The sequence below is a fragment of the Ruditapes philippinarum genome, unplaced genomic scaffold, assembly GCF_026571515.1.
Source record: "Ruditapes philippinarum isolate M1 unplaced genomic scaffold, ASM2657151v2 ctg267_1_1_1_1, whole genome shotgun sequence".
NCBI classification, from domain to species: Eukaryota; Metazoa; Mollusca; class Bivalvia; order Venerida; family Veneridae; genus Ruditapes; species Ruditapes philippinarum.
This window is the reverse complement of record NW_026855002.1, coordinates 323,912-337,763: the sequence shown is the minus strand read 5'-3', so window position 1 is coordinate 337,763 and position 13,852 is coordinate 323,912. Positions and strand designations below refer to the sequence as shown.

The 13,852-nt window shown below is 33.3% G+C and overlaps 2 protein-coding genes across 4 annotated transcripts; both read right to left on the bottom strand.

The window, feature by feature from the left end:
* Nucleotides 1–2,432: 2,432 nt before the first annotated feature.
* On the bottom strand, nucleotides 2,433–6,426 carry LOC132741781 (uncharacterized). Its single transcript, XM_060730045.1, has 3 exons — nucleotides 6,284–6,426; nucleotides 4,221–4,326; nucleotides 2,433–4,035 (listed from the first exon to the last, which is right to left on the bottom strand). Exons 1-3 carry the CDS (start codon nucleotides 6,284–6,286, stop codon nucleotides 2,732–2,734), a joined length of 1,413 nt encoding a protein of 470 aa, XP_060586028.1. The 5' UTR covers nucleotides 6,287–6,426; the 3' UTR covers nucleotides 2,433–2,731.
* Nucleotides 6,427–8,967: 2,541 nt separating this feature from the next.
* Nucleotides 8,968–13,427, bottom strand: LOC132741778 (uncharacterized). Of its 3 annotated transcripts, XM_060730035.1 has the most exons (4): nucleotides 13,283–13,427; nucleotides 12,545–12,613; nucleotides 10,920–11,037; nucleotides 8,968–10,448 (listed from the first exon to the last, which is right to left on the bottom strand). In XM_060730035.1, exons 1-4 carry the CDS (start codon nucleotides 13,367–13,369, stop codon nucleotides 9,139–9,141), a joined length of 1,584 nt encoding a protein of 527 aa, XP_060586018.1. In that variant the 5' UTR covers nucleotides 13,370–13,427; the 3' UTR covers nucleotides 8,968–9,138. The 3 variants fall into 3 exon arrangements, with proteins under 3 accessions (XP_060586018.1, XP_060586019.1, XP_060586017.1); XM_060730036.1 differs by lacking the exon at nucleotides 12,545–12,613 and having other exon boundaries at nucleotides 13,283–13,399; XM_060730034.1 differs by lacking the exons at nucleotides 12,545–12,613; nucleotides 13,283–13,427 and adding an exon at nucleotides 11,218–11,313.
* Nucleotides 13,428–13,852: the final 425 nt, after the last annotated feature.

The following is a 13,852-nucleotide window of genomic DNA, read 5'->3' as shown; positions in this document are numbered from 1 at the left end:
GGAAAATGTTTATCTTAAATGCATAGTAACGAATTTTTTGATAAATTTTTTTATTCTTCTTTTTACAGTACAGACATTACATTTGTTGTATCGCGATGTATTCCTGTCCAGATGTGTGAAGCATCACCCTTCGTAAAGATCAGCCTCACACTTATAATTTCGGCGATTAAAATATCCATCCGTCTTTTAGAAAGATATATTTTATTTTTAACATAAGCCCTTTGATATAATTTGACTTGAAGATAGTATTTTATATAATTCATTATTGTAGATCCTTATAATAATCAATTTCAATCTACATTCGCTTTTGATATCCTCGGAAATGTTTGCATGGGTCATGTACATCTAGCTTATATGCCATTTACCATGAATGCTGCAAATGTCTTCAAACATAATTGTTATCAAACATAAACGTTCACAAGAAAAAAATGTTGTTACTGGAATTAATACAAACACGAATACTTTAATGTTTAGAACTTTCGTATTGGCAATTTCATTGTTCAATATATATTGTCATTTATTAGATTCGTGACCTCAAGAAGAGCTTTTAAACGACACACTTTGCAACACTGCCGTCTAAGACAAGGATCATTTTAAAGTAGCATGCAGATTGTTCATTGCCAATCATTTATGAAGCTACAGAAGCTACTTCGTTTAACTAAGTACTATAAAAAAACAACGGATTATTCTATATTATATTGATAAGTTTGTCTATTGAGTAGTTATTTCTCTTGTATTATACATACTCTTAAAACAATTGTGCGGACTTCGCCTTTGAAGCCTTTCCAGAATTATTTTTCTACTCGCCAGCAGGTGTCAAGTGCCGTACTATAGCAGCTGTAAAAAAGTGCCACGTATTTTACGTCAGTGTTTTAAAAAAAATATTTTCAGGTTCTTCCGGATCATTGATTTCAGCACACTTTTTTTGAAAAACCTCTTCAAAAATAACAAAGTTATAACCACGAATAGCAAAATTCAGAATAAATAAGCATATTAAAACTAGAAGGTCAATGCCATTTATGAACAAAGGTCAAATTTAATCGGGTCTACTTGATGGTCTGGTCCCGACGGTTGTTGTGACCAAGTATAAAGACAATCCACTAAGAACTTCAGACATTATGATCAAGGTTAAAGTTTGCGGAGGGCAACTGGAACGCCGACATGAGTGTAACAATACATCTATCTTTTTTGAGCTAAAAAAAAGATAAAATTGGTAAATTTGATAAGTTTTTTTTTCAAATTTCACAAGGCCACATGCCCACTTAGGAAATGCAATATAACGCAAACATATATATTAATGGCAAGACGACGTGCAAAAATAAATATACAAAGAAGATAGATTTAAACAACAACGGCGAAGTTTAACAGTCAATTGCATGTTAAAATAACTTGATATTAATAGTATTTTATATTTAACCTTCTTATTTGTCCTTGAAGATCTACCGATAAACAGTTGTGTGCAAACAATGTGTGCATACCATTATCAAGTCATTATAATTAATACAATACCTATAATTATAAATAAACGACTTGTGGTGGGTAATTTGGATAAACAAGTAATAGAGGGGATCGAAACACGAGGCTATCTGATTTGTACACCTATTATTTGTATCATAGTTTACGGGCCTTTGTTGATCATGTGTTACAGTTTAATCATTTACATACCTATAAACATATAAACAAATGCACAAATCAGAGAATATATGTTACGTTTAAAACTATACTCACAATGTAAACACTTTCTGTCATTAAAAAACAACAACAACAACTTGCAGATTCAAATCATTCTGACAAATGCTAAGGTATGCAGCTTCAAAAACATACAAAATAACAATCAAAAACAAAAAAGAAAAAAAAGGAAGAAAGAAAGACAAGTAAAAACAACACCCCCTCAACAAAAAAACCCAACTCCTAAAAAGAAAGAAAGAAAAACAACCAGAATACACCCCAAAATAAAACATTAAAACCTCATAAATCATCACTAATAATTCAATGGTATGAACTGTTAAAATAATCGTGCATTACACAAGGTGAATGTTTACAGCTGTATAAGGCCCATTATGCCTAAGAAGTGCTTTTTTATTTTTATTGAGCTTTTGGGTTTTTTTTTTGTGTTTCCAAATGGTTACTCATCAGAAAATGATCTTAGCACATATTTCGTCAGTTACTTTAAGGCAAGTAGTACAGTGATTGAGTATTTTTATGGAAGTGAAACAAATAACTTCGTTGTTTACATTTTGCTTCTTTTAAAGATATACTGTTATTTTGCATTTATTGCATTATTCTTCATGTAACGGGCATCTAACATGCTAAAAAATCTGGAAACAAAATGATCACAACAAAATTACATGAAAATTGCAGACTCGGTTTGGTTGAGTCTCAAAACCATCATTTAAACGTTATAAAATTCATATTGCCTTTTCTAAAGAGACAAAGATTTTTTCGTTTCTGATGAATAATATACATTTTTTAAAGTAAAATATATATATGAGATTCAAGATACTACTTAAAATTTTAAAAATATTAGCAATTAAACTCTGATATTATTTCAGAACTTCTGTCAAAATGTTATTGAGCAATCAATCGAGCAAGCCTAATTAAATGATATCAACATGAAATCAATGCTTAAAATATATAAAGTCATTATCTTGAAGATCCTTTTAACAGGAAAAGTTTTCTTCTTAAAAATGTCTCACATTATATCATTGTACATTTTAACAAAAATGCCAGATCAAAAGAAGAGGCCATTGTCAATTTCATTTGAAAATGCCGACCTTAATGTACTGATTTCAGTATCCCCGCCGGTCATTCCGAACCCAATATCTTTGAGAAGATGATTTTTATAGGAGTGTTCAGCTTGATTTAGTGATTCATTGGGAAGTTTTCGATACAGATCAAAACGAAGAGCATCCCGGTGTGAAGGGTAATTGTGGAACATGTGACCAATCTGAGAATTTGAGTAAAAGAAATGCGGCAAATGTTTCTTCTCCAAACTTGTATGTAACAGATTTACGAAAAGAACCAAGGCTCGTTCCATATCATCAACTCTCGTATGTGGGTATAGATGGCAGGTATACAAAATCAGATACAATGCTATCTGCTTGAGGTGGTAAGATTTCAGCACTGTGACAATAGGAGGCGGAGGTCTTCTTTCATTTTTTGCAGTCGTCTTCGTTTTGGTAAAGTAGGTCTTCAATATGCGTAGAGCAGTGAGTATATATTTCTGTTTCTGGGATGTTCTTGCAACATCTAAGGTATATCTTTCATAGCCAGCTGAATTGATATGCCATACTAACATCTGATCTGCAAACTCTAACGATTTTACCGCTTCTTCCTCTTTCCACTTGCAGACAGCATGTATCACCGCGTTGACAGGACGGCCATTATATTCTGTATCACTATCAAATCTTAAACGTATGGCGGGAACGATGTCCAAATCAATTTCTCGAACGATGTCAGAACGGTTTCTGATTTGACCTTGATTCATGAACAAATCGTTTGCGTCGTCGTCAAGATGTATCGTTATATTCACAGCAGGAGGATTCATTTTTCTGGAAATATGAAAATTTCTGGAGCGTGGCATTGCTTCTATTTTCTCTTCTATAGCGCGGCAAGATTTGTCAATCAGTGACTCAAATACGCTTTGGTGAATCATACGAGAACTTAGATAAACGGTGCCATCTCTTTCTTCAAATACACTCTCATGCCAAAGCTTTGGAAATCGATCCTGTAAATATTGACTGCTTGCGTCTACCTTCAGGTAACAAAATCCAGGGACATATTTTCCACTTTTGTAAATGGGCTGCTCTAAAAGACGTAATCCCTCGATGTGAAACTCTAGAACAGTATCAAATTCATCAGGTTTAATTACTTTCAGGCCATCTCTTGAACTGCCTTGACGAATGTAGGAATCAATACGTAGATATTCGTAGTCGGTTGAAGCTTTTACTCGCAACTCCTTCAGCAGTAATTCCATGACAGCATCGACGGCATCTCGAGAACGTGCCCATTCCCTTCTTCCGAAGTCTATTTCACCTTCGAAAGCAAAAGGACTTACGTTTTAGGTAAGTGAAAAATACTTGTGATATATTTTGAACATTTTTTTTGTCTAAAAGTAATTTTCATCACATGTTAAAGAAAATGTATATATGTTATAAAATAAGTAAATACAGAATGCTGAAATTTGAGTTGTAGAAAAAGAAAAAAAGAAGAGCTAATACCAATATAAGGTGATGCTTTCAAGTTGACAACCCACTCCGCATTGCAGCTAGAGCCAAATTCTGTTATTGGTCTTTGCCATTGGTTCAATGCTGATCCAAGTTCATCCTTTTGATATTTGTAAAACATGTTTATAAAATTTAAAAAAAGAACACAAAAAATTGCTGCGATCATATTATATCAAATGTCATAAACATATAATATCCTATTATACATGTACTTATTATTAAACTAGAACTCCGCGATTCGGATGTGTCGCCTTGTGAACAGTATTTTCGTCTTAAATATGGGTTATTTATAAACACCACTCTAACAATCTAGATGTACCTTGAACTTCCGTGGAATTTGAACTGATTGTAACAATTTTAATCAGGATTGATGTAGATTGAATAGCTTTTATTGTGTAGGAGAATTGGCCCGGACAAAAATAAAGTATAATATTTAACAAAGGGCAATAACTCTTAAATCATGAAGAAAAACCGGTCCTTTTGCACTGCTCTTCTTCTCAATGAGATCTGTCATCCTATGAAGTTTCAAGTCCATAGCTTTTATAGTTTAGGTGAAATGGCTGGGACAAAAATAAAGTATTGTAATCAACAGAGGGCAATGACTCTAAAATCATGAAGTACAGAGTACCAGTTTTTGTGCTTCTTCTCAATGAGATTTACCATCCTATGAAGTTTCATGTCCAAAGCTTTTATAGTTTACGAGAAATGGCCCGGACAAGAATGAAATATGAAAATTAATAAAGGGCAATAACTCAAAAAATTATCAAGTCAAGAGTACCGTTTTTTAAATATCACACTGTATGTCAATGAGATCTATCATCTCACGAAGTTTAAAGTCCATTGCTTTTAAAGTTTATGAGAAATGGCCCGGACAAAATTAACTATGAAAATTAACAAAGGGCAATAACTCAAAAAATAAGAAGTGCAGAGTACCGGTTTTTGTGCACTGCACTTCTTCTAACTAAGATCTATCATCTTATGAAGTTTCAAGTCCATAGTTTAGGAGCAATGGCCTGGACAAAAATAAAGTATGAACCTTAACAAAGGGCAATGATTATAAAAATAAGAAGTGCAAAATGCCGGTTCTTGTGCACTGCACTTCTTAGTAATGAGGAATATCATCCTATAAAGTTTCAAGTCCATAGTTTTATAGTTTATGAGAAATGGCTGGGGCAAAAATAAACTATGAAAATTAACAAAGGGCAATAACTCAAAGCATAAGAAGTTCAGAGTACCGGTTTTTGTGCACTGCACTTCTTCTAAATGAGAACAATTATCCTATGAAGTTTCAAGTCCATAGCTTTTATAGTTTACGAGAAATGGCCTGGACAAAAAAAAGTATGAAAGTTAACAACAATGACTCCGACGCCGTCGACAAAAGTAACCCATATATGTCGCCTTTTTCAAGGCGACACAAAACCCAACAAAATACCGAGAAGAAAAACAAACATAAAAAAGCAAGAAAGAAAAAAACACAGTTGTGGAAAAAGAGATACTTTTCAAAAGCTATAATTTATGAAAACGTAGACATGGTTTGATTGCGTATGTACGAGTATATATGAGTGGCAATTAACTCTATCCTTACAACAAGAATCACGGCTTAAAAAAGATCCAAAGTTATTCATATTCTTTTAATTTACGGTGTAAACTATCATAGTTTACAAACCATTAAAAATACTGTTTTTTATAGAAAACCTTGAATATGTTCTGCTTGCGATAATTAAGTGCCCAGTTTAAAGCACAACAAAATATAAAAATACCAATACAATGACAATTTCTTTGTATTTCTTTAATACATTCAAAAATAGACACAGAATTACGTCAGCAAAGGCATATCTGTTACACAAATCTACCCCCTCATCATCCCGCCCGTGAGATCACAGACACATACGCGCATTTGACACACAGACACATGCATGCACGCACGTACGCACACATATAACACATACACACACACATAGTTGTATTTGTTTCTAAAACGCATGCGGTGTAGAATAACATGAACATATACAACTATAAAACAACAGTACAAATCAACTAAAAGTAAACAGACATACCATGACACGACTTACAATTCGTCTTGAAGCAATACCTATATCCTCGAAGTCCGTCGATACTCCTTATAACGGTCTGGATTATTTCGCTATTAAAAATGATTCAGAATTTATATACTGCGCAATATTGGAAATGCATTTTTGGAAAACCAGTCACGACTTACATGCATAAAATTGATTAGGAAATTTAGGTCAGACATATGTTGATACTATATCATTTATATTGTGTATTATATCCCCAGATATTTACAAATCAGAGTAGTTTATCTAATTTAAAAGGCGTACATACTTATTTGATAATACTAAATAATGATCTACGGAAAGTCTCCATTTCTGATATGTCATTCAACCATAATACTTGATAAGCTTTATAACGGCTTATGAACAAAGTAAAACTTGGTGTTCTTATATTAAACATCTTGCAAGATATATGTTTGCAATACAATTCCAGAGAAGCATAATTTCCGTGCCGTACAACTTTAACCTACACACGTATAATCTAGAAAACGTAGATAGTTTCAAAGTACATGGCCAAATACTATATGGACAACAGAGTATACGCAAGACGTGGCCGGATACTATGTCTACCCAGACAAATCGTGCTAGAGAAATCATGGAAACCAATAATCTTTGCACGAAAATTCTTTGTAAATGGCAGTTACTCATCTAAGATAAGTAAGTTGTTGCAGGGATAATTCAACTTTGTGCTGAGTTATTGTTTAAAAAATCGAAATACTTTTTCCATGAAATATCAAATAGTGAGCCCCATGTCTACATCATATCAAAAGAAAATGCCTTTCCCTATCTCAGTTGAAATCTCCGACCTAAGCTTTATGATGTCTTGATCACCGTCGGCTAAGGAGAATCCCAAAGCTGCAGGAAGATGATTTTTATAAGAGAGATCCGCTTGTTACAGTGATTCATTCGGAATTTTCCGGTACAGATCAAAACGAAGAGCATCATTGTGTGTAGGGTAATTGAGAAACATGTGACTAATCTTAGAATAGGAGTAAAAGAAATGCGGTAAATGCTTATCTTCCAAACTAATATGCAATATATTCAGAAACAGGACAAGAGCTCGTTCCACATCATTGATTCTCATATCCGGGTAAAGATGACAGGTATACAGAATCAGATACAATGCTATCTGCTTGAGGTGGTACGATTTCAGCACTGTTGTAATAGGAGGCGGGGGCATGTATTCATTTTTTACAATTATCTTCGTTTTTGTAAAGTAGGTCTTCAGTATACGTAGAGCAGTGAGTATGCATTTCTGTTTCTGATCAGTTCTGGCAACATCTAAAATGTACCTTTCGTAGCCAGCTGAATTAATGTGCCATACCAAACCTTGGTCAGCGATTTCTAAAGACTTTGCAGCATCCTCTTCTGTCCACTTGCAGACAGCGTGTATCACGGCGTTAAGAGGACCGCCATTATATATGCTATGATTGTCTTACCCTTAAATGTATGGCAGGAACAATGTCCAAAATCAATTTCTCGAACGATGTCAGAACGGTTTCTGATTTTGCCTTGATTCATGAACAAATCGTTTGGGTTGTCGTCGAGATGTATCTTTATGTTCACAGCGGGGGGATTCATTTTTCTTGTGAAATGAAAATTTACCTTTTTAGAGCGTCACATTGCTTCTATTTTCTCTTCAATAGCGCGGCAAGATTTGTCAATCAGTGACACAAATACACCTTGATAAATCATCTGAGAACTTAAATTAAATGTGCCATTTTTTTCTTCAAATATTTTCTCCTGCAAAAGCTTCGGAAATCCATCCTGTAAATCATGACTCTCATTGTCATTCTTTAAGAATAATTATGATAGATGAAATGTCTTGTACTAGCTGCGTCGTATTTCTTCTTCATATTAATCTTATTATAGTATATAAATCAATTTAATCTAATTTACTTGTCTTCATCTGATTTAGAAAAAATCTGGAAAAAGGGTGATCCGTCGGAAGCATGAAAGACAACAAAATTATATGAAAACTGCATAATTACTCAGTGTGATTATTAAACAGTGCAACAATCCCTCACGCACCTCTAGCATCGGCTTGAGTGGTACCTAATTTTCAACACTTAATATGACGTTATCAATTAAATTTATGGCTATATTCGTGTTTCATTTAATTATCTGCATTGCATACGGTATAAATACTTCTACACAGTAGAGTAACGAAAGTTCTGTAGCCAATACAATTGCATGTGCATAAAGTCTTGCGACTACAAGCACTTTTAACTTCTCAGCACTGTACCTTTCTCGGCAGCCAATATATTTTAACTCGTATCTTTCTAGAATAAACAGAAAGTTTACTCGTTTTAATTATGATTCAATAGATAACATCAACAAATAAATTTGATAAACAATGATTTAAAATATTATATTATTAATTTCATCTAAACACGAAATAATCAAAAACCTATAACATAACTGAAAAATGTTTCAAAATTAATACAACGGCATGTGTTGATTGAACATCTTGTAACGTGTGGGTTATTCAACATAACATAATTTGTTGTTTTCTTTAATTTTCTGCAATCATATGGGTCAAATAAAGTTCTTTCTTGACTGTTGTAAATGTGTAAAATTCTGGAAACAAAGTGATCCCTCGGAAGCATTAATCACAACAAAATAACATAAGAATTGCAGACTCGGTTTGATTGAGTCTGTACATGATGTTCATTTGTTGGTTAATGTATTGAATTTATTTCTGTCTCAAACACAATACAATGTACATGAAAGATTTGATTCATAGTTTAAACAAGATATATTTGGCAATTAGTCAATCATTTTCAATTTCTCGTCTAATGATTGAAATCGAAACAACATGCCTGCAGCTAATTGTTCTTTCAAAAATAGATGCCTTTACCAATTTCATTGGAAAATTCCGACCTTATTGTACCCGCCTCATGGTCTTCGCCTCCTGTCCCAAACCCAATATCTTTGAGAAGATGGTTTTCATACGAGAGCTCAGCTTGACGAAGGGATTCATTCGGAATTTTCCGGTACAGATCAAAACGAAGAGCATCCCTGTTTGAAGGATAATTGTGGAACATGCGGCCAATCTGAGAATTGGAGTAAAAGAAATGCGGTAAATGCCTCTTCTCCAAACTCGTATGCAAAAGATTTACGAATAAAACTAAAGCTCGTTTGACACCATCAATTCTTATACTCGGATAAAGATGGCATGTATACATGATCATATATAATGCTATCTGCTTCAGATGGTAGGATTTCAGCACCGTGACAATAGGCGGCGGTGGTCTGTTTTCACTTTTCGCTATCGACTTTGTTTTTGTAAAGTAGGTCTTCAGTATTCGTAGAGCAGTGAGTATGAAGATTTGTTTATGGTCGGTTCTAGCAACATCCAAGGTGTATCTTTCATAGCCAGCGGAATTGATATGCCAAACCAAAACTTGGTCTGCAATCTCTAAAGATCTTGTAGCATCTTCCTCTTTCCACTTGCAGACAGCATGTATCACAGCGTTAACAGGACGGCCATTATATGTGGTATGACTGTCTACCCTTAAACGTATGGCAGGAACAATGTCCAAATCAATTTCCCGAACGATGTCAGAACGGTTTCTGATTTGGCCTTGATTCATAAACAAATCGTTTGCGTCGTCGTCAAGATGTATCGTTATGTTCACAGCGGGAGGATTCATTTTTCTGGTAATGTGAAAATTCACTTTTCTGGAGCGTTGCATTGCTTCTATTTTTTCTTCAATAGCGCGGCAAGATTTGTCAATCAGTGACTCAAATACACCTTGATGAAGCATACGGGAACTTAAATAGAACGTGCCATCTCTTTCTTCAAATACCTTCTCACGCCATAGCTTTGGAAATCGATGCTGTAAATCTTGACAGCTTGCGTCTACCTTAAGGTAACAAAAACCAGGGACATATTTTTTATTTTTGTAAATATGTTGCTCTGAAAGGTGTAATCCCTCGATGTGAAACTCAAGAACAGTATCATATTCATCAGGTTTGATTACTTTCAGACCATCTCTTGAACTGCCTTGGCGAATGTAGGAATCAATACGTAGATGTTCGTAGTCGGTTGAAGCTTTAACTCGCAAATCATCCAGCAGTAATTCCATGACAGCATCGACGGCATCACGAGAACGTGCCCATTCTTTTCTTCCGAAATCTATATCACCTGGAAGAAAATGGTGATGGTAATAATAATCATGAAACTATAAGCTTCATTTGGAATAAAATTGCCGTTTAAGGTGTTGTGTCAATGGCAACAGATTATCAATTACGTTCTCTTTCATTTGTTTTAATAATTTACCAAAATTGGTTTTTTATCATACGCACACCCATTGCTGTGCCCATTTGACCTTTCCTGTTTTAAGGTTCTTTGTTGGTACCTTACTAGACCTGAGTTTCTGGATTTTGTTGGGGAATGCGTTAATAGATTTCGCCTTGTCGACCTTATTTCTTATATTTCATTGTTTAGGACTAAGTACAATTATACCAAATGTCTTTTATAACTAGAAATATGTAATCTAATATGATATTGTAAACAAAGAAAAACAAAACCAAGGGACATAGAACATGTGATATTCTTCGTAACTATTTTTTTTCAAAGAGCAGTGTTGCAAGTAATTTGAAATAAACGTTTTACCAATATATGGCGACGCTTTCAGTTTTACAACCCACTGTGGATCACAGCCATAATCGGTAATTGGTCTTTGCCACTGATTCAATGCTGATCCAAGCAGACTAGCGCCCTCATAGCTCTCCTTAAGGTATATAAAAAATCTAGATAATTGTGATCCATGGAAGCATTAATCATAACAAAAATTGAGGACTCGGTTTGATTTAATCTGGGTTATGAAAATGTGCATCATCCCGCACGGCTGCTAGCTCAGACTTGAGCGGTAGTCATTTTTCATTTCAATACTAATCAAGTATGACAATACCGTTTCATTACTTCCGGCAATCCTTCTCAATGCACAACTAATATCGGCCTCCGATACCCCTGTCATAGGTCCATATTGCATCGCCAGCTTTTTTGTATAATGATTAAGTTTTATTAAACTGCGCAATATAGGAAAGTACAGTGTGCATTTTCGGAAAACCGATAATAAACTAGATACTTGTAGATTGTTCATAGGGAATATATAAATAGCAAATTTAGGCCAAGCATTCATACGGTATTAAAAGATACAACAGGAAGTAAACAAAATATGATTTGAAGATGCTCAGGCAATTGTTTTTAAATTTGAAAATCATGAATGTAGCAAAAAGTTTTTTTCTTTTTATTAAATCATTGAAATGTAAAATGTCAATAGCATAGTTTTGAAGAATGTGATCTTTCGACACAACAAAACACTTTTAATGAAGAAATATAAAGTTTGGTATTCCATTTCATATATTTAACAAAAGCCATTCAATACCAAAGAAAACAACAACACTCCCCCCCCCTAAAAAAAAAAAACAAACAAAAAACAAAACAAAAAACAACAAAAAAAAAACAACAAAAAACAACAAACAAACCCAAGACCAAAAGCAAAAACATGTGGAACTTATCTTTTCATTTTAATTTTTAATTTCTATACCATTCCTATACTAGTTAATTTAATCATTTCTTTTAATATGAAATTAGGCAAAGCCTATGAACGGGGAAGTTGTTAAAAAAATTCCTTTCATTCTTTCTGTTTTAAAGGTGTCATTCGGTATTACATGCACCGCTTCCGTTTTCACTCGGAAGACTCGACAAGTATTATTGATCCGAAAAGTTGAGATTTGTTCCGTTATCGGAATACTCCGCCTATTATCATTGAGTTACTGTAAATGGCGGCGCCCGACTAGAACTGACACCGAAAATTTCATTGATAGGTAAAGAATTCTATATTTTTTAATTGTTTTTTATTTGATTTTTTTTTAAATATACACGTGTAGTCTATAGCCGGGCAAGCCAAAGCCAAAGACTTTGACTTCCCCGTATTATATATTTTTTCCGCTCATAATACGGAATATAATACGAAATTATTTTTTGATTTTTCATGTACATGTAGTAACTGTACATTTAAAATCACAGACTGAGTGATATACTGCGACTCAAGGTTAATACTCAATTGTTCACTAGTTAGTTTTAATTGAGTAGAATTATTTTATTCAAAGAAATCATCATATGTACATTAAATTTGCCAGTTATATAAATGTATCATTGTATCGTGCCTTACTAACAGTAAGCTGTCAATCTCGTATAAGATGTTGTAAAGTCATGACTTTTTTATAACTTACCGACTCAGCTATTGGTGTCTGCCGTTGGTTCGGTGCTGGTTCACGTTGCCTAACACGCTCATATAATACCTAAAGATGTATAAAACTATGGATAAAAACTATTGTAAATATTTCGAAATAAATCATGTGGTTAAATATACATAGAATTATACATGATATCAAATTAAATCAAGATAACTTAGTACGTTGAAGGAATTGTATGTATACGCTTGTATATAAATACATATATCATGATATATTAAAATAAGGCATACACAAACAAAAAGCAAACGAAATAAATTATATATGCATAAAACTTTTACATCTAGTCTGCTCATCACCATTATATAATTTAGCTTTAAAACTAGGTCTTAAAAACTTAATCAATATTTTATGATATGTAATTTGAGCATAGCATATCTAAATGTTTAAACAAATCCCCACCTACTCCTACACCGAAACCCATTCAATTAGGTAGTATTTGAATAGCAAATACATGGATATCAGATTTAAATCACGCAATAAAAAGAATACTGCGTTCAGTTACGACACATGCATTTTAAAGAAGATTAAAATGAATTAGATACATGTAGGTTAACTGATTAAATAATAATGATATAAAAACATACGTTGAAATTACTATATATGAAAATGTATCGATGTCATTGTTTTCCAGCATTTTCATGTACATGATCATGAAAAAATACTTAGTTAAGAAACGCTAAAAACAAAGAGAAAAGAAATCAAGTAAGACAATACCGTTTCAGTACTTCCGGCAATCTTTCTCGATGCATCACTAATATCGTCCTCCGATACTCCTGTCATAAGTCCGTAATTCATTGCCATCTTGATGTTTAATAATTACTTGATTTTAAACTGCGCAATATAGGAAAACACAGCGTGTTTTTTTTTAGAAAACCTATATAGGTAATATATAAGTAGCAAATTTAGGTCAAGGATTTTTCATACGGCGTTAAAAGGTACAAGAGGAAGTAAGCAAAATATTGTAAAATGCAATTGTTTTTATATTAACCATGGATAAAAACTATTGTTAATATTTCAAAACAAATCTCATACAAGATGTTCAAATATACATAGAATTATACATGAAATTAAATTTTAATGTGTTGAATGTATATTGTATGCATATGTATACGCTTGTATGTGAATAAATATGTATATCATAATAATGCATTTGCGATAAAATAACAAACTAACAGAAAACGAAATTTATATTTCATTCATATTTTTTTACATATTGTCTGATCACCCACCATTATATTTTGTTTAGTTTAAAAACTAGATCTTTCTCATTTCAAAACATAAAAA